Genomic DNA, 21,459 nt, shown 5'->3' with positions numbered 1-21,459 from the left:
ACCAACAAAGAGTCAGTAGCCCAGAAAGTCATAAAACAGATGGGTGCGTCCAGTGTAAATGATAGAAATCTAATTCAGCGAATAGCTGACATATATTTCCGCTTCTCCTGCAGATCTTTGCCGTGCCCAGGTCATCAAGAGGCATGTGTCTTTTATTGCATCTTGCTCCTCTTAAAGGGATATTAATGGTCCATCCCCTGCACATGTGATTGGTGGCACTTCCTATCAGCTGTAAACGGTCATTTCACTATTCACTGTGTAGTGGTTGATCTCGGGTGTTGCTGCTCTGCTTCCGTTCACTTCAACAGGAGCTGACAACAGACATCGTGTGCAGAGCAGTGCATTCCCGGCCCCATACATTGTACCTCAGGCCACTGCGGGTGATCATAGGGGTTGGCGAGACCCTCACCCAGTTCATATTGATAAACCAGCGTAATGATAGAAATTCAATATCTGAGCCCTTGAAAACCCCTTTAAGATTGCTGTAAATTGTTGAACTGAAATAACGGCACCAGATTTGCCTATGGTTCAGTCCAGTTTGGTACTAAGCCCCCATCCGCAAGTGAACCAAGTGACCATGTATGATCAGGCTGATCTAGCACATATAAATATGTAACTGTGTGTTCCTTTTCATCTAGGCTGCCTATATTTCTTTGGGTGTGGTCTCTGTCATGTTGGCCATTATTTTCTGTGTTGTTCGGATAGGATTTGCGATCTTCTACAGTGGAGCCCACTTCTGGGTGGGATTTCCGGTAAGTATCACTAAATGTCCACCTGTGGCTTTCCTGGATCTGGCCTGACCTCTATCGGGGTTGGGACTATGAATGTTGAAATCCTCTTTCCCTAATTTGTCCCTGTAGTTCACAAAGAAAATTTCATATCATCGCGGTAGGATTCTTTATTCCTTTTTGTAAACTTTACATGGACAGGAAAAACTTGAGCTCGTGGTACAAGTAGGTTATATTAGACTATAACAGTGGCCTCCTACAATAACTTTGCCTAAAATCTTTTACAATGAGGGGATGTGCTTCTCTTAGCAGCCAAATTGTAACTTTCATCACCTTGGCTTTTTTTTTTCTGATTTCTTATTCAGATAGGCGTACTGCAGTGGCCACTGCCGGGGTTCTTGGCCATTCTTAAATCAACCCAAACTCTTTTAAGAGGTTATCCCATCAAAGACAACCCTTAGCCATTTGCCGCAGCAGGGTCAATCTGAAGACTGCTCTAGTCTGCCAGAAGTAGAGCTGGTCTTATGGGTCCTCCTCTATAACATCGGACACGAGGACAGGGCCATAATCCCTTTAAGGGACAACCTTTTGGTATAGAAAATGTGAAACCTTCTTTTACTGACTTCATTTTCACTATGCCACCATTAACTACCATATTATGCCCACCGTGCCCTAATAACATGAGACAGCCACAATATCATTCTGATGCCCAGGTTATAGTATTTAACATCTACTGTCTCCCAGGATGGTAGATGGTATCACTCTATTAAATTTTCTTTCCAAGTTTTGTGTTTCCTACTGAAAAAAAAAATAGATCTTGGAACTCTTATTTCCTAACTTGTCGACTTGGAAAATCCTAAAAACTAATTTTCCTATCTTCTATTTCTTCACAGTTCATTGTATCTGGGATACTGAATCTTGTAGCTTATAAGTTTCCAAAAAAATTCTGGGTAAGTCTGTGACTAGAACATCCCCTGCCTTAGCCAATGATGTAGAGCGTCTTTATGGAGCGGGCTCAGGAGCGGAGTCCGCTCCACACAAGGCTGGTGCCAGATGTGTTACACAGCCGGCATCTGCCTCTAATGGCAGTGGCCGGGATGAGCTGCTGTTAACCCATTTATATGTTGCTGTAAATCACTGATGGCGGCATTTAAGCTGCATGATTCTGCCTGGCGTCTGTTTCTGGGTACCCATGGTGTGACAAAAGGTTGTCTTGGCAGCCAAGGGACTTGTTGAGACCAATATTTGGACTATATTTTGTTAGACTGCAGATTACGTGTTCAAGGGGAACATCAGTCACCCTGTTACCCAGCTACAAAAAAATACACTTGTTTCAGTGTTCATAAAAGTCTAATCTATCAATATATAGACCTGTTTATCCTTTTCAGTAAATGTTGTAAAGGAATACAAATTATATATAATATACATTTTTTTTTTTTTTAATTTGTCCAATGGTTTTAATCAATAATTCGTTTGGCAAACAGCCCTCAACACAGTTATGTCACAGGAGAAATAAAAAGGTGTATGAATGTATAGATTTTTGATGACAATGGAGGGGGTTGGTCGGTAGGGAGTTAAAAGCACCAAAATTGTCTGTGCCTTTAAGGGGTTAGCGTTTTCCTGAATGCATTAAGTTGGATGCCCCTTTCTTATTGTATGTTCTAATACTGACTACTTGATCTTTTCTCATCTACCCATATAGAAGACCGTTGCCTTTATTTCCATTCTGGTCAACTTTGGTGTGTCTATTGGTGGCATGGTGGTGGCAGTTGGTGATATACAACGTTTACACTGGTTTGGGAATGAACGAGTCTGCGACAATCTGCTTAAGGGATCTACTGACTACTACTATAGAGCAACACAGCCTCCAAGATACTACGATGGATACAATTCCTATAACTATGACCTGAGCACATGCAAAGATACATTCCAAAGATTCAAGGCAAGTGCTTGTTTTTGGTTAATACCATATTTTTTGCTTTATAGAACGCGCCTAGATTTTAGAGAAGAAAATAAGAGAAAAAATATTTTGAGCCAAATAGTGTGCAGACACCTTTAATAAAATACAAAAATATCTGTGGATGACTCTCTGTTATGGGGGATCTGTGAATTACAGTACAGTGCCTGCAGTACTGTATATTGTAACAACCACCCCCCTCATCCTCAGGAATACACCCACTTAGGCTACTTTCACACTGGCGTTAACTGCATTACGTCGCAATGCGTCGTTTTGACGAAAAAACGCATCCTGCAAAAGTGCTTGCAGAATGCGTTTTTTCTGCATTGACTAACATTAGCGACGCATTTGCGACGCAATGACACACGTCGCAACCGTCGTGCTACGGTTGCGCCGTGCTGTGGCGGATTGTCGGGAGCAAAAAACGTTACATGTAACGTTTTTTGCTCCCGACGGTCCGCTTTTTCCGACCGCGCATGCGCGGCCGGAACTCCGCCCCCACCTCCCCGCACTTCCCCGCACCTCACAATGGGGCAGCGGATGCGCTGGAAAATGCATCCGCTGCCCCCGTTGTGCGGCGGAGACAACGCTAGCGTCGGGGACCTCGGCCCGACGCTAGTGTGAAAGTAGCCTTACTGTATACATGGATGTATTCTGAAAGATGAGGGAGGTGGCAGACACATTTACAATAAACACCTTGGACACAACATTACAGTGGATATTCACAGTAAATATGGCTAGAACCCCCATCTTATATACCCATTGATACAGTATATTCTGAAGGATGATGGGGGTTGTTTGCTCACCTTTCCTAAAAGGATATTGGTCTTGTGAGTACCGTAGTTGCAACATTAAATAGTGTGCAGAGACAGATGCTTGATTGGTGGAGGCAGCTCAGCATTAGGGTTCTTTCACACATCTGTGTCTCCGGTACATGTGGTGACAGTTTCCACACGTACCGGAGACACTGACATCGTAGACCCAATCAAATGAATGGGTCTGTGCTCATGTCAGTGTGTTTCCATGGACCTTGTGTCTGTGTGCCCCACACGTAAACATGTCCGTTTTTTACCGTCAGCATGAGCGGCAAAACATCCCACACACTGAGAACACACATGGATGTCATCCATGTGACACGCATCGGCGTCAGAAGAAGCACTACAGTAATTGCTGTTCCCTGGGGCCAGGTGCTGATGACTGCTGTCATCATACTCCCCTGCTGTGGCGGCGATCGGCGCAAGCAGAGGAGAATGATGAGTTCTAGTCAAGTCAGAACAATGACGGCAGATGGGACTATTACTCCCATCAACCTACACCTGCTGCCGCTAATAAATGACAGCAGGAGCTGATGATGGGGTATTCCTCACCCGCCGCCTGCGATAGAATTAAATAAATTAATGAAAATCCCGGCGTGGGCTCCCCCGTATTTTCTATAACCAGCCAGCCAAAACTCACAGCTGGGGGCTGCAACCCTCAGTTGTCAGCTTCAGCAAGGCTGGTTATCAAGAATAGAGGGGTCCCCACGCCTTATTTTTATTTAATTAAATTATTTAAAAAAACTGCATGGGGTCCCCCCATTTTTGGCAACCAGACTTTCTAAAGCTCACAGCTGGGGGCTGGTGTTCTCAGGCTGATAAAGGGCCATTGATCAAGGCCCCCTCAGCCTAAAATTATCAGCCTACAGCTGCCAGAATAGGCGCATCTATTAGATGCACCAATTCTTGCGCTTTGCCCCTGCTCTTTCCACATGCCCTGTAGCAGTTGGCAAGTGGGGTTGATGTCACCTTTGTTTTGTCAGGTGACATCAAGCCCACGGCTCAGTAATAGAGATGTGTCTATAAGACACCTATCCATTACCAATCCTATAGTTGTATTGTAAATAAAGACACAGCCAAAATAAAGTCTTTTATTAGAAATAAAACAAAACACAGTTGTAATTTTTATTTAAAAATAACAAACACAGTTACGGTATACTCGCCTAACGCCTAATTCCCCGATGCCCTCGATCTCCTGTAATAAAAATAAAATAAAAAAGCAATATACCCTACCTATACCTTCTGTCCCATGCCGTAATCTATGTCTGGGGGAGAAACCGTTTTCAGCGTGGACGGTACCAAGATGTGACCAACCAGGCTGAAAACCATTGGTGAATGAGCTGCTGCGAGCACCGCATCAGTGACCGGAGATAACTTCATCGAGGCCAGGCCGAGAGCTCCATCTGCGCCGCATCCGCAGCCATTTTCCTGAAGACATCGCGTAGAGGCAGGCACAGATGGAGATTTCAGCTTTCCTCCATCTGCGCCGAGTGAGAAGCCGGACCCCGGATGAAGAATGGCAGCTGCCATATAGGGCCGCCGCACCACCACCGCAACGCCCACAGCTCTGGGCCTGCAGCATTGACACCTTGGTAAGAACAGTGTTCGGTTTATAAGACGCACCCCCATTTTCCCCCTAATTTTGATGATCCAAAAAGTGCATTTTATAATCCGAAAAATACGGTACTTCTGATATTCACAAGAGTGCTGCTGTATTATATCTGCTTGGAAATGTCGAAAAATGTATAACTATTTTTTGCTAAACAGCATATTGTTATCTGAATTTCACACCCAATTAAGTAATTATTTTGACCTATATCCTATTGACTATGTTCTGTATTTCCAATATATTATGCAGTGCTGTTAAGAGTGATACTATTCTCATCTCTTACAAACGCATATGAGGCCAAATATTATAGAAAGCAAATTAACACATTAGTTGTTTTTACGTTGGGGAGACCCTCACAAATGCAAGAAAGCCTTTAAACTGTGCTAACCACTGAGCCATCACGAGGCCCATAAATATGAGCGTGTCAAAAAGTATCTACAAGTGCTCAAATACGTGATGGTCTCACCCAGCAACTGGGTTCACATGCATGCTCAATGTTGTCAGCAGTCTTGGGCAGGGGTCCGGCACCTTCTTCATCGCTGCCACTTGTAACCTTCCTTGATTTTCTCCATTCACACACACTTCTTCACAACAAAACACTTCTCTCCATACTGTGTACAACGTCTCCGATAAATTGTTGGCACTGCTCACCCTTAGGCCGGCCTCACACTGGGCGTAAGACAATACGCCACGTATTATACGTCCGTACTACGGCCGTAATACGGAGAAATGTTCCCAAAATATTGATCCGTAGTCAGGGTGTGTCAGCGTATTTTGCGCATGGCATCCTCCGTATGTAATCCGTATGGCATCCGTACTGCGAGATTTTCGCGCAGGCTTGCAAAACCGACATCTAATGGATTTATGTGCTCAAATGTTCGGGAAAACATATATACAGTATATATACAGTATATATATATATATATATATATATATATATATATATATATATATATATATATATATATATATATATGTCATTGAGACACATATATATATATTCTGTATTTAGATTTCATTCAGCGCGATATGTGTTAAAAGCCGGTAATTCAATTGCCGGCTTCTCATTTCTCCTGCACAAACCCGACAGGATATGAAACATGGTTTACATACAGTAAACCATCTCCTATCCCCATATTTTTTTTTGCATATTCCACACTACTAATGTTAGTAGTGTGTATGTGCAAAATTTCAGCGCTGTAGCTGCTGAAATAAAGGGTTAAATTGCGGAAAAAATTGGCGTGGGCTCCCGCGCAATTTTCTCCGCCAGAATGGTAAAGCCAGTGACTGAGGGCAGATATTAATAGCCAGGAGAGGGTCCATGGTTATTGGCCCCCCCCTGGCTACAAACATCTGCCCCCAGCCACCCCAGAAAAGGCACATCTGGAAGATGCGCCTATTCTGGCACTTGGCCACTCTCTTCCCACTCCCTGTAGCGGTGGGATATGGGGTAATGAAGGGTTAATGCCACCTTGCTATTGGAAGGTGACATTAAGCCAGATTAATAATGGAGAGGTGTCAATTATGTCACCTATCCATTATTAATCCAATTGTTGGAAAGGGTTAAAAAACACACATGATTTAAAAGTAGTTTAATGAAATAAACACAGCGGTTGTTGTAATAATTTATTGCTCTCTCAATCCATCAGCAACACCCTCGCTTGGAAAAATAATAAACGCACAAGATACATACCTTCTGGTGAACCGTCTCGTCCCACGAAGTAATCCATCTGAAGGGGTTAACTAATATTACAGGCAGGAGCCCTGCAAATGCAGCTGTGCTCCGTGCCTGTAATCCCCGGCGAATGAATGAAATGTAGGTCATTGACCTACATTTCCTTCAGTCGCGGTGAGGCGCCCCCTGGTGGATGTCCTCATATGAACTGGAGCGTGGGAAAAAGTTCCCAGGCTGCAGTTCATGAGAACATCCACCAGAGGGCGCCTCACCGCGACTGAATGTAAGTACAGATCTAGCTTTCCTTTCAGCACCCGGGGATTACAGGAACGAGCGAGTGGTTTATCGCAGCTCGTGCCTGTAATTTTAGTTAAGGCTAAGTTCACACTAGCGTTGTGCGCCGCTGCGTCGGCGACGCAACGCACGCAAAAACGCGGCAAAACGCACGCAAAAACGCTGCGTTTTGCGACGCATGCGTCGGTTTTTGCCGAAAATCGGACGCAAGAAAAATGCAACTTGTTGCGTTTTCTTGGTCCGACGCTTGCGGCAAAAAAGACGCATGTGTGGCACAACGCAACAAAAAAAAACGCATGCGTCCCCCATGTTAAGTATAGGGGGCGCATGACGCATGCGTCGCCGCTGCGTCGCCGACGCAAACCCGACGCACATTAGCTTAACGCTAATGTGAACGTAGCCTAACCCCTTCAGATGGATTACTTCGTGGGACGAGACGGTTCACCAGAAGGTATGTATCTTGTGCGTTTATTATTTTTCCAAGCGAGGGTGTTCCTGATGGATTGAGAGAACAATAAATTATTACAACAACCGCTGTGTTTATTTCATTAAAATCCTTTTTAATCTCGTGTGTGTGTGTTTTTTAACCCTTTCCAACAATTGGATTAATAATGGATAGGTGTCATAATTGACGCCTCTCCATTATTAATCTGGCTTAATGTCACCTTCCAATAGCAAGGTGGCATTAACCCTTCATTACACCATATCCCACCGCTACAGGGAGTGGGAAGAGAGTGGCCAAGTGCCAGAATAGGCGCATCTTCCAGATGTGCCTTTTCTGGGGTGGCTGGGGGCAGATGTTTGTAGCCACGGGGGGGCCAATAACCATGGACCCTCTCCTGGCTATTAATATCTGCCCTCAGTCACTGGCTTTACCATTCTGGCGGAGAAAATTGCGCGGGAGCCCACGCCAATTTTTTCCGCCATTTAACCCTTTATTTCAGCAGCTACAGCGCTGAAATTTTGCACATACACACTACTAACATTAGTAGTGTGGAATATGCAAAAAAAAAGGGGATATGAGATGGTTTACTGTATGTAAACCATGTCTCATATCCTGTCGGGTTTGTGCAGGAGAAATGAAAAGCCGGCAATTGAATTACTGACTTTTCACTAACACTAACACCGTGTGGAATCCGTATTTTTCTCGCCCCCATAGACTTTCATTAGCGATTTTTTTGCGCAATACGCTGACAAACGCAGCATGCTGCGATTTTGTACGGCCGTAGAAAGCCGTATAATACTGAACCGTAATATACGGCTAATAGGAGCAGCCCCATTGAGAATAATTGTGCCGTTTATTTTGCGAGTTTTACGGACGTAATTTCTGCGCTCTTACGTCCGTAAAACTCGCTAGTGTGAGGCTGGCCTTAGACCCTCCAAAAATTACTGCACGCTGCTGGTTTGTGCAAATCACATGTGGGGCAGCCACACAAATGTACTGTTCCGGTAACCTGTCCTAACCTGCACCGCAGGGTTGGAGTAATGTTCACAACCGTGCACCCCAGAGATGCGCCATAATCCCCATTATACATTGAGGCCTTCACATGAAATCCCCCCCCCATACGCCATAATTCTTCCCAAGTATAACACAGCAGGAAGCCATTCCTTTCCATGATCATTTATGATGTCATGTTTCAGAAAACGGTTAAGACGTTTCTCATATAGTTTTGTTTTTCCTCTCCAGCTATTACAAAGTTGCCTGATCTATATGAGCTTGCTGATTATGATCTGGGGTCACTGCCTCGCCATTCTCTATATGGCCTGTAAAGTAAAATCATGTTGGCGTTCCTGTAAACTGGAGGTAAGTCATCTAATGTCTCCTTGCTACTGTGTGCGATATTCCTGCAAATAGCAGATTGTTCTTTTTCAAATAATTTTATTAACATTTTTAAACATTTATATTACCTTTATTAATCGGTTGAAATGCTTCAACTATGGGGGGAGGGAAGGTAATGGGAAGGGGAAGGGAGGGCGAAATAGGGAAGCAAATAACAAGTAAACGTTAACATAGCAGATTGTTCTAACCTGCTGTAGGACTCAGATGCCGAACATAAAAATCTCTAACGTGGTGGGGGGCAATATCAATATAAATGAGTACTTTGTCAATATATAGATATATAGCAACCAACTGTAGACAAAGTGCTGTAGAGCTTGTGCAAATAATCTAACTGGGTGCAATAGGGTATATGACCCAGGCAAGGAAGGAAGCGTAAGGGAAATCGGATAACTAGGAACCCGCATTTCTACCAAGGTCACCAGTCCTAGAAATGGGATAATACTATGAGAATACAAAAAAACCTTATAGCTACCAGATCACCACCACCTTGACGTGTTTCTCCATCATCCTTCTTGTTCATATGAAAGTGTATACAGGGTGTTCCATCATGTAAACCTTATCAGGGTGGTGACACATGAATGTCTGCAGTTGGTCACTATATATTGACAAGGTACCTATAGTGTTTTATCTGCTTGGGGTTTTTTGTTTTGTTTTTTTTTTAAATCCGGTTATTATTGAACCAGATGGAGGCCCGATGCTATCACATCGGGAGGGCGGTAATGTCACGATGGGGGCAGGTTTGCAGCGTTGAGAATCTCCCCCCTACCCCCCCCCCCCCCTCCCTCCCATGTGCTCACAGCTGCTGGGCGGGGGGGGAGCAAAAGACAATACTGACATTACAGCAGCAGATGGCAGAGGACACATTCTGTGAGGTAAAATATTTTATAAAAACAGTCAGTGAAATATTTTACCTCACAAAATGAATCCACTGTGATCCCCTGCAGTAATGTCAGTATTGTCTTTTGCTTCCTCCCCTGCCCAGGAGATGTGGTATGCTCCGTACACGGTCAGACAGTCAATTTTTAAAGTGAACTTTCGTTTGTGGGAAAACCCCTTTAATGTGACCAGCTTCCTCTGCCAGTAGACACGTCACGCATCTGCCGCCGGGATCAGACGAATGATTCACTGCACCTGCTCGTAATTCACGCAGGCGCAGTAAATCGGACCACGGCCATGTTTGTGCAGACAGATAGTGGCGGTCACATTAAGTTTGCGCATGCGCCCCTCCTGTACAATGATGGCTCCAGTCAGTGAATAATTCGTCTGATCCCAGTGGCAGCGTGTTCGCAACGGTGTTCCGCTGGTGATACCGCGCAAGAGGCTGCGTGAGTACGTACGTACGTACGTACGTACGTACGTACGTACGTGTGTGTGTGTGTGTGGTGCGATAGTGTTCTGCTGGTGGTACCGCTCAATAGGTTGGTACCAGCAGCAGTTTCCATATTGAGACACCCATCACTTGGGTGTCCCAATATAGCGGTCGGTGAACTTCCTCCGCTTGGAATTCTGGGATACGGTGACATCTGGACAGAACAGGAAATAAAAATATTACAAGGCAATTATATAAAAAGACTAGATGGTGGCCCGATTCTAACGCATTGGGTATTCTAGAACATGTATGTATGTCGCGCTGTGAGTGGGGGTTAAACTCCGCGCCAATATCGCAGATTGGTCGCACCTGGCTGGCCGATCAGCAAAGCGTGGTTCAAATCTGGCGCTAATTCGCGGCCGGACTGCACCTGTCGCTGATTGGTCGCGGTTGGCTGGGCACGACCAATGACCGAAGCGGTGTTTAAATACCGCGCCAATATCGCTGATTGGTCGTGCCCGGCCAGCCGCGACTAATCACCGAAGCGTGGTTCAAATCCCCCACCAATTCACGGTCGGACTGCGCCTGTCGCTGATTGGTCGCTGGATGTCAGGGGTTCGGGGCGCAGGACATAGTACAGCCACGTAGTATATAGCAGCCACATAGTATATATCACAGCCCACTAACACAGACAGCCACGTAGTATATAACACAGCCCACGTAGTATATAACGCAGCCCACGTACTATATAGCAGTGTGGGCACCATATCCCTGTTAAAAAAAAAAAAAAAAAGAATTAAAATAAAAAATCGTGCTATTCTCATCTGGGTAATTTCGCAATGCATCACTGTGAACGGAAGCTGGAGGCAGCATCGCGTGCATCGGTGGACGACGGAAGGTGAGAATAGCACAATTTATTTATAATTTTTTTTATTTTTAACATATCTTTTTACTATTGATGCTGCATCAATAGTAAAAAGTTGGTCCGGGATGGGGTGACACACTGGCACTGACTGGAGGGGAGTAGGGAGGGGCCAATTCGCGGCTGGACTAAGCCTGTCGCTGATTGGTCGTGGCCTGCCGGCCGCGACCAAACAGCGACGCAGGATTTCCCAGACAGACAGAAGTACCCCTTAGATGATTATATACTGTGTGTATATATAGATTTCCCAAAATACTACAAAGAGACAAGCGTAGCACTCAATGTCCACCCACCCTGAACAAAACAATTCTCGGTAGAATAGGTTTCATAGCGCACAAACTAGTATATTTCAGATGAGTTTTACCAAAGATGACTGACTCTGCTTTACAACGCCAACCTCTAGTTCTAATAAGCTGTGAATTGTCGACCAATAGCATTCCCTTCACCAAATATTACAATAATCTTGCATGTTTAGAGAGCCATGCATTTTTTATTTTTATTTTTTTTTAAAGTACGGTACAATTTAAAAATAGATTGCATTAAAATGATCCTATTTATATGCTCATAGAAAAATGTTAGGAGGACTATTTCTCAAAAGATGCTAATCCTAAGGCCGAAGCCACACTAAACATGAAAAATTGGTCCAAGTCTCCCCTCTGAGAGTCGCATGAGCCATCAAATAGGTAATAGGTAAAAAAAAAAAAACTTTCAGCCCCCCCCCCCGCCCATTTTAACCCCTTCCTGACATCCGACGTACTATCCCGTCGAGGTGGGGTGGGCCCCCATGACCGCCGACGGGATAGTACGTCATAGCCGATCGGCCGCGCTCACGGGGGGAGCGCGGCCGATCGCGGCCGGGTGTCGGCTGCATATCGCAGCTGACATCCGGCACTATGTGCCAGGAGCGGTCACGGACCGCCCCCGGCACATTAACCCCCGGCACACCGCGATCAAACATGATCGCGATGTGCCGGCGGTGCAGGGAAGCATCGCGCAGGGAGGGGGCTCCCTGCGGGCTTCCCTGAGCCCCCCGCAGCAACGCGATGTGATCGCGTTGCTGCGAGGGTCTTACCTCCCTCCCTGCCTGCTCCAGACTCGGATCCAAGATGGCCGCGGATCCGGGTCCTGCAGGGAGGGAGGTGGCTTCACAGACGCCTGCTCAGAGCAGGCACTGTGAAGCAGCCTGCACCTCTCGCAGATCGGTGATCTGTCAGAGTGCTATGCAAACTGACAGATCACCGATCTGTATTGTCCCCCCCTGGGGCAAAGTAAAAAAGTAAAAAAAAAAATTTCCAAATGTGTAAAAAAAAATTAAAAAAAATATTCCAAAATAATGAAAAAAAAAATATATATATTATTCCCATAAATACATTTCTTTATCTAAATAAAAAAAAAAACAATAAAAGTACACATGTTTAGTATCGCCGCGTCCGTAACGACCCCACCTATAAAACTGCCCCACTAGTTAACCCCTTCAGTAAACACCGTAAGAGAAAAAAAAAAAAAACGAGGCAAAAAACAACGCTTTATTACCATACCGCCGAACAAAAAGTGGAATAACACGCGATCAAAAAGACATATATAAATAACCATGGTACCACTGAAAACGTCATCTTGTCCTGCAAAAAACAAGCCGCCACACAGCATCATCAGCAAAAAAATAAAAAAGTTATAGTCCTGAGAATAAAGCGATACCAAAATAATTATTTTTTCTATAAAATAGTTTTTATCGTATAAAAGCGCCAAAACATAAAAAAATGATATAAATGAGATATCGCTGTAATCGTACTGACCCGAAGAATAAAACTGCTTTATCAATTTTACCAAACGCGGAACGGTATAAACGCCTCTCCCAAAAGAAATTCAGGAATTGCTGGTTTTTGGTCATTCTGCCTCACAAAAATCGGAATAAAAAGCGATCAAAAACGGTCACGTGTCCGAAAATGTTACCAATAAAAACGTCAACTCGTCCCGCAAAAAACAAGACCTCACATGACTCTGTGGAGCAAAATGTGGAAAAATTATAGCTCTCAAAATGTGGAGACGCAAAAACTTTTTTGCTATAAAAAGCGTCGCTGGTTTCACACTTGCGTTTTTGTCTGCAGCGTTTTTTGCACAAAAAAACGCATGCGTTTTTTCCCTATATTTAACATTGAAAACGCATGCGTTTTTTTTGTACACGTTTGGTCGCGTTTTCAAACGCATGCGGTTTTTTTCTGCATGCGTTAATTTTCAGAAATACAACCTGCAGTATTTTCTTGCGTTTTTAAGCACATGCGTTTGTTTGCGTTAAAAACGCATGCATTTTTATCGAAAAAAAAACAGAAAACACACTGAAAAGCCACCCACCACCATCATTGTGATAAAGGGATCCAAACCCTAACCCTAACTCTACCCCTAACCTCACCCCTAACCGTTTAATGAACATTTTCTGACAGTCATAGTGCCACGTATTTCAGTGCCACGTATTTCAGTGCCACGTATTTCAGTGCCACGTATTTCAGTGCCACGTATTTCAGTGCCATGTATTTCAGGGCAACGTATCACATATTTCAGTGCCACGTGTTTCAGTGCCACGTATTTCAGTGCCACGTATCACGTATTTCAGTGCCACATATTTCAGTTGCACGTGTTTCAGTGCCACGTATTTCAGTGCCACGTATTTCAGTGCCACGTATTTCAGTGCCATGTATCACGTATTTCAGTGCCACGTGTTTCAGTGCCACGTATTTAAGTGCCACGTATCACATATTTCAGTGCCACGTATTTCAGTGCCACGTATTTCAGTGCCACGTATTTCAGTGCCACGTATTTCAGTGCCACGTATTTCAGTGCCACGTATTTCAGTCACGTTTAGGGTTAGGGGTAGGGGTAGGGTTAGGGCTAGGGTTGGGGCTAAAGTTAGGGTTGGGGCTAAAGTTAGGGTTGGGGCTAAAGTTAGGGTTGGGGCTAAAGTTAGGGTTGGGGCTAAAGTTAGGGTTGGGGCTAAAGTTAAGGTTGGGGCTAAAGTTAGGGTTAGGGTTTGGATTACATTTACGTTTGGATTAGGGTTGGGATTAGAATTATGGGTGTGTCAGGGCTAGGGGTGTGGTTAGGGTTACCGTTGGGATTAGGGTTAGGGGTGTGTTTGGGTTAGGGTTTCAGGTAGAATTGGGGAGTTTCCACTGTCCAGGCACATCAGGGGCTCTCCAAGCGCGACATGGCGTCCAATCTCAATTCCAGCCAATTCTGCGTTGAAAAAGTAAAACAGTGCTCCTTCCCTTCCGAGCTCTCCCGTGCGCCCAAAAAGGGGTTTACCCCAACATATGTGTTATCAGCGTACTCGGGACAAATTGAACAACAACTTCTGGGGTCCAAGCTCTCTTGTTATCCTTAGGAAAATAAAAATTTGGGGGGCTAAAAATCATTTTTGTGGGAAAAAAAAGATGTTTTATTTTCACGGCTCTGCATTATAAACTGTAGTGAAACACTTGGGGGTTCAAAGTTCTCACAACACATCTAGATAAGTTCCTTGGGAGGTCTAGTTTCCAATATGGGGTCACTTGTGGGGGGTTTGTACTGTTTGGGTACATCAGGGGCTCTGCAAATGCAACGTGACGGCTGCTGACCAATCCATTTAAGTCTGCATTCCAAATGGCGCTCCTTCCCTTCCGAGCTCTGTCATGCGCCCAAACAGTGGTTCCCCCCCACATATGGGGTATCAGCGTACTCAGGACAAATTGGAAAACAAATTTTGGGGTCCAATTTATTCTGTTACCCTTGTAAAAATACAAAGCTGGGGGCTAAAAAATCATTTTTGAGAAAAAAAAAAAAAAAATTATTTTCACGGCTCTGCGTTATAATCTGTAGTGAAACACTTGGGGGTTCAAAGCTCTCAAAACACATCTAGATAAGTTCCTTAGGGGGTCTACTTTCCAAAATGGTGTCACTTGTAGGGAGTTTCAATGTTTAGGCACATCAGGGGCTCTCCAAACGCAACATGGCGTCCCATCTCAATTCCAGTCAATTTTGCATTGAAAAGTCAAATGGCGCTCCTTCCCTTCCAAGCTCTGCCATGCGCCCAAACAATGGTTTACACCCACATATGGGGTATCAGCGTACTCAGAACAAATTGCACAACATTTTTTGCGGTCCAATTTCTTCTCTTACCCTTGGGAAAATAAAAAATTGGGGGCGAAAAGATCATTTTTGTGAAAAAATATGATTTTTTATTTTTACGGCTCTGCATTATAAACTTCTGTGAAGCACTTGGTGGGTCAAAGTGCTCACCACACATCTAGATAAGTTCCTTAGGGGGTCTACTTTCCAAAATGGTGTCACTTGTAGGGAGTTTCAATGTTTAGGCACATCAGGGGCTCTCCAAACGCAACATGGCGTCCCATCTCAATTCCAGTCAATTTTGCATTGAAAAGTCAAATGGCGCTCCTTCCCTTCCAAGCTCTGCCATGCGCCCAAACAATGGTTTACACCCACATATGGGGTATCAGCGTACTCAGGACAAATTGCACAACATTTTTTGGGGTCCAATTTCTTCTCTTACCCTTGGGAAAATAAAAAATTGGGGGCGAAAAGATCATTTTTGTGAAAAAATATGATTTTTTATTTTTACGGCTCTGCATTATAAACTTCTGTGAAGCACTTGGTGGGTCAAAGTGCTCACCACACATCTAGATAAGTTCCTTAGGGGGTCTACTTTCCAAAATGGTGTCACTTGTAGGGAGTTTCAATGTTTAGGCACATCAGGGGCTCTCCAAACGCAACATGGCGTCCCATCTCAATTCCAGTCAATTTTGCATTGAAAAGTCAAATGGCGCTCCTTCCCTTCCAAGCTCTGCCATGCGCCCAAACAATGGTTTACCCCCACATATGGGGTATCAGCGTACTCAGGACAAATTATACAACAACTTTGGGGGTCCATTTTCTCCTGTTACCCTTGGTAAAATAAAACAAATTGGAGCTGAAATAAATTTTGTGTGAAAAAAAGTTAAATGTTCATTTTTATTTAAACATTCCAAAAATTCCTGTGAAACACCTGAAGGGTTAATAAACTTCTTGAATGTGGTTTTGAGCACCTTGAGGGGTGCAGTTTTTAGAATGGTGTCACACTTGAGTATTTTCTATCATATAGACCCCTCAAAATGACTTCAAATGAGATGTGGTCCCTAAAAAAAAAATGGTGTTGTAAAAATGAGAAATTGCTGGTCAACTTTTAACCCTTATAACTCCGTCACCAAAAAAAATTTTGGTTCCAAAATTGTACTGATGTAAAGTAGACATGTGGGAAATGTTACTTATTAAGTATTTTGCGTGACATATGTCTGTGATTTAAGGGCATAAAAATTCAAAGTTGGAAAATTGCAAAATTTTCATAATTTTCGCCAAATTTCCATTTTTTTCACAAATAAACGCAAGTTATATCGAATAAATTTTACCACTAACATGAAGTACAATATGTCACGAGAAAACAATGTCAGAATCGCCAAGATCCGTCAAAGCGTTCCAGAGTTATAGCCTCATAAAGGGACAGTGGTCAGAATTGTAAAAATTGGCCCGGTCATTAACGTGCAAACCACCCTTGGGGGTGAAGGGGTTAAAAGCCAGTAAACGCGAAGTATACAGTCGTGAGATGATATTAATAAGCTGTGAACCTTCATGGGTATTAACCCCCTCCCAGGCTACAAACATCGGCCCCCCCAGCCTTCGACTTTCCGTCTGCTGGTTACTAAAGTTGCCCACGCCATTTTTACGGGGACCGTAGGAGGGCAACAGCACTGCCAGAGCCCTGCAAAATGACCTTTAGCAGGCCACAAATGTGCATGTGTCTGCACAAACGGTTAGAAACCGACTCCATGAGGATGGTCTGAGTGCCCGATGTCCACAGATGAAGGTAGTGCTCACAGCCGAACAACATGCAGGATGCTTGGCATTTGCCACAGAACACCAGGATTGGCAAATTCGCCACTGGCGCCCTGTGCTCTTCACAGATGAAAGCAGGTTCACACTGAGCACATGTGACAGACGTGAGTCTGTAGATGCTGTGGAGAGCAATCTGCCTGCAACATCCTTCAGCATGACCGGTTTGGCAGTGGGTCAGTAATGGTGTGGGGTGGCATTTCTTTGGAGGGCCGCACAGCCCTCCATGTGCTCGCCAGAGGTAGCCTGACTGCTATTAAGTACCGTGATGAGATCCTCAGACCTCTTGTGAGACCATATGCTGGTGCGGTTGGCCCTGGGTTCCTCCTAATGCAGGATAATGCCAGACTCTTGTGGCTGGAGTGTGTCAGCAGTTCCTGCAAGATGAAGGCATTGAAGCTATGGACTGGCCCTCCTGTTCCCCAGACCTGAATCCGATTGAACACATCTGGGACATCATGTCTCGGATGCTTTAGTCCAGGTCGGGGAGGAGATCCCTCAGGAGACCATCCACCATCTCATCAGGAGCCTGTCCAGGCGTTGTAGGGAGATCATACAGGCATGTGGAGGCCACACACACTACTAAGCATCATTTCCTTGTCGTGAGGCATTTCCTTGTCGTGAGGCATTTCCACTGAAGTTGGATCAGCCTGTAACTTAATTTTCCACTTTGATTTTGAGCATCATTCCAACTCCAGACCTCCGTTGGATATTAGTTGCGATTTTACGTTGATAGTTTTTAGGTTTTATTGTTCTCAACACATTCCATTATGTATTGAATAAAGATTTACAACTGGAACATTTCATTCAGTGATATCTAGAATGTGGGATTTTAGTGTTCCCTTTAAATTTTTTTTGGAGCAGTGTACATATATACATGTGTTTCACGGACGTCTATATATCTGTGTATATATGTTCTATTCTAACCTGTCATTCTGTGATTTTACTGTACGCAGCACATGCCGGCTTTTCAAAGGACACCAGTGAGTAAAAAAATCGGTCAGCACTCGCATGGTCCGAGTGCTGTGCAATTTTTTTTTTTCTTTTTCTCGCACCCATTTGGCAAATCTTGGATTATATATGCATACAATGCCAGCATGCTGCGATTTTTACATGGACGCTAAATACGCCCAAGAAAATAAACAGTGATGTGAGCTGCCCCATAGATTAACACTGGGCCGAGTGCTATGCGATGTTTTCTCACATAGCACTCACCCGTATTCTATGGTTGTGTGACGCTGGTAGTACTTATTTTGGGGGGGGTGCTGATGAGCATCACATTTACTATTTGCAAATCAAATGCCACAGGGCAGATGTTATATAATTGGTGAGGCAAAAGGAAAAAAGTCTGAGTATTTAAGAGGGGTGTTCATACTCTGTTCTTGTACATATATGTAACATGAGCTTACCACAATAATGAAATCTAATACGTGCTCTTGCTTTTTCAGATGGTTGAGAAGGACGATGAACTGCTAAAACCGGATCCATCTGATGACATCATCATTGCCTAAGGAGGAGATCCTCTTCTGCACAGATTCTACTAATCATGGGCTAGATGGGTTTCATTACTTCTGATAGTGTACCTCTTTTACAGCCATTTACCCACCACTCCTGTCATGAGTCATTTCATTGGTGTAATATTTCTTTAGTTTTCTAGATGTATGTGATAAAAGTAATCACTGGCTGCCATACATCTGAAATACCTTGGATTTCCAATAATCCAACACCCAGAGGTTCAAGAATCCTGATAATCCCATACATGGAAAAAAAACACATACATGCCAGATAATCCTAAAATAATGTGATATTCCAGTCCTTAGGCAACCCCCGAGAAAGCCTCAGTTTGTAGCATTGATGTGCTTGTTATAATTGGCTTCTTGAACATTGACTACTGATGTAACTTTATACCCTTTATTCAGTATGGTTTAAACACTGACTGATGTTGGTAGGTCTGTCTCATAGAATTGGTACCTATTTCTTCAAATGTTGCACCTACTTGTGTTCTTAAATTTTGAAAAATGTTATCTCTTCCTGGTACACTGTATTGTTTTGAGTGTGCCTCCGCTCAATCCCCATGACTTTCCTCTAATTTACTTAGTTCTTTACTTATCGATGATTTTATAGTGCCTTTCTGATATCTTTTTGTGTTTGGTTCGGGAAGTAGTTAAATGTATAATCAGACCCTACAAACAAATTCTGTAAGGCTATGTGCCCACAATGAGTTTTGGTTGTGTATATTGCGTTGTGTCAAACGCAATGTCTTGCAGTTCCAGCAAAATTGATGGGATTTATCGAAAGCTCATGCCCACTGTGATGAAAATATACATCATTTTTTTTTTTTTTTTTTTAACTGACAAAAACCCAATGAAAGAAAATGCAAGTAACCTAATATTTAGTTAATCGATGCAGAAAATCTACAATATCAAAAGGTCGTTGTGGGAACAAAGCCTTATGGTATGAAATCTCAATCCAACAGTACATGGCCTACAAGGATGCATTTTACATGTAGGTGCTGGTGTTTCTAAAGAGAAATGGTGAACATTGCCGTCGTTGCATTAACAGCGGCATATCTATGTCAGCCTAAACAACATTCAGTACATGATTCCCAACATAAAAATCTAAACCATTGCTTCCTTACAGTCTACAGAATATGACCGTCTGCCACCAGTGACACCTACATCCTGTCATGGAATCTGACAGCCTACCCTCTGTAAAGGAGAAGAACCGTAGTTTCTGATGATATATAATATATATAATCTCTTCTGATCTGTCACAATTATCAATCATATATATCGGCACTTGTTATTTACCGCTTGTTACGATTTTGTACTGCTGTGTAAGGGACATGTAATTGCAATATGAAATAAAAGGCACCATATCACACACCCTTGTCATTGTGTAATTTATTTAAAGAACCAACTAATTGCAATCAGGATGATTAACGGATATGTAGAGATGAGCAAACATCTTAAAATTCCAATTTGCCAATCTTTATTTTTTTCTTCGCCACAACAGCACCCACTGAGAGAGGGGATCCGCCACTAGGAACAGGAAACCTACAGAGAGATAAAAGGGGCGGCCCCCTTCGCTCCTCAGTTGGTTTCCTGTTCCTAGAAGGGAACATACAGAGAAGATTCTCTGAAGATTTTATGAGAAGAGGAACACCCATCTGGATGCCGCCTGTGCAGTTTCTGGTAGAGCGGCAGGGGCTCCAGTGCGGGTGGTAGGGTCGGGGGAATGTTCCTGCTGGCTCCCAACTCCTTTGTGACATGGGATCATGATGTCAGCTAACATAGAAAAACTCAAAAAAAAAAAAAAAAAAAACACAACATGAAGAGCAGACTCTCCAAAGCCATGTCAGATGACAAATGCACTCGCAGGGTGCAGCAGGCCCCCGATAATAAATGCTAAGCAGCACAGGTGCAAGCTACTGATGAGAGCAACCATCCACTCGCCCAAACATTAGAGGAGTTGGCTGCCTAGTAGCAAAAATGCACACAGGTATGGCTTGTATAAGACACTATTCACACAGATAAATGTGATGCACAGTGTCTGGACAACCTATTAATCACGCCCATAGCATTAGCAGGCGGGCCGTCCAGCACTATATATATATATATATATATATATATATATACACATGCAACACACAAGAAACAACATAAAGGGACCTTGCCGCACCCTGCAAAATGATAAAAAGTGCAAAAAAGATGAAAAATTAAATAATGTATGACAGAGCGAGCCTATCCTGAGGAGGGGCATTCGTATTCCAGTAAAAAAAAAAAAAAGTGTGTGTGTGTGTGTGATAGCCTGCCTCTATAACTATATAAGACACTAAGTAAGGTGGTTGTATGTGCGCCAATATGTCATCCCCATGTGACAATACCACGCGCCCACTGGAGGAGCTAATGTTACCAGTACGTGACAGTTAGCAAGAAAGGTAGTGGACACTCTAAAGTGAGTGATTCCACTGACAAAACGGGAAAGGACAGCAGATCAACCCGGTCGACACCCCAGGCTAAGCAAACATCCTTGCAGCCGGTATTTTTTTCCAGGTTATTTATCAGGGTGAGTTTGTGTTAAAATTGCATTGAACTGACGGTCGTCTATATTTTTTTTTTTTTTTTTTTTTTTTATATAGGCCAAAAAAAACTGCGAAGACCAAATATAAGCAATGTGCGTTATGTTCTGATCCCCTGCCAGATACTTATCCCAAAAGATTATGCCAGTTTTGTATAGTACCTTACAGGAGGAGGGGTCAGTCAAAATGGAGGACATTCCCTTAATGATCCGACAGGAATTGCAGTCCTTTAGTGGACCATCTACTAATATAGAAAAGTCCAGCAAAAAATTACCCTCACCCAGAGTGGACACATCTTCTGAGAGTGGGGAGATAG

The 21,459-nt window shown here is 43.6% G+C and overlaps 1 protein-coding gene across 2 annotated transcripts in view; it reads left to right on the top strand.

Moving 5' to 3' along the window:
• The window catches only part of LOC143764970 (uncharacterized), a 38,785-nt gene extending 18,840 nt beyond the window's left edge, over positions 1-19,945 (top strand). For both annotated transcript variants that reach the window (XM_077251135.1, XM_077251136.1), the window contains exons 3-7: positions 639-752; positions 1,622-1,678; positions 2,431-2,670; positions 8,766-8,882; positions 18,511-19,945. In XM_077251135.1, coding sequence (XP_077107250.1) covers positions 639-752; positions 1,622-1,678; positions 2,431-2,670; positions 8,766-8,882; positions 18,511-18,573 — 591 coding nt within the window. In that variant the 3' untranslated portion in view covers positions 18,574-19,945. The remainder of the gene's footprint in view (positions 1-638; positions 753-1,621; positions 1,679-2,430; positions 2,671-8,765; positions 8,883-18,510) is intronic.
• Positions 19,946-21,459: the final 1,514 nt, after the last annotated feature.

Source organism: Ranitomeya variabilis, chromosome 4 (assembly GCF_051348905.1).
Source record: "Ranitomeya variabilis isolate aRanVar5 chromosome 4, aRanVar5.hap1, whole genome shotgun sequence".
NCBI lineage: Eukaryota > Metazoa > Chordata > Amphibia > Anura > Dendrobatidae > Ranitomeya > Ranitomeya variabilis.
This window is presented reverse-complemented; position numbering and strand designations above follow the sequence as displayed.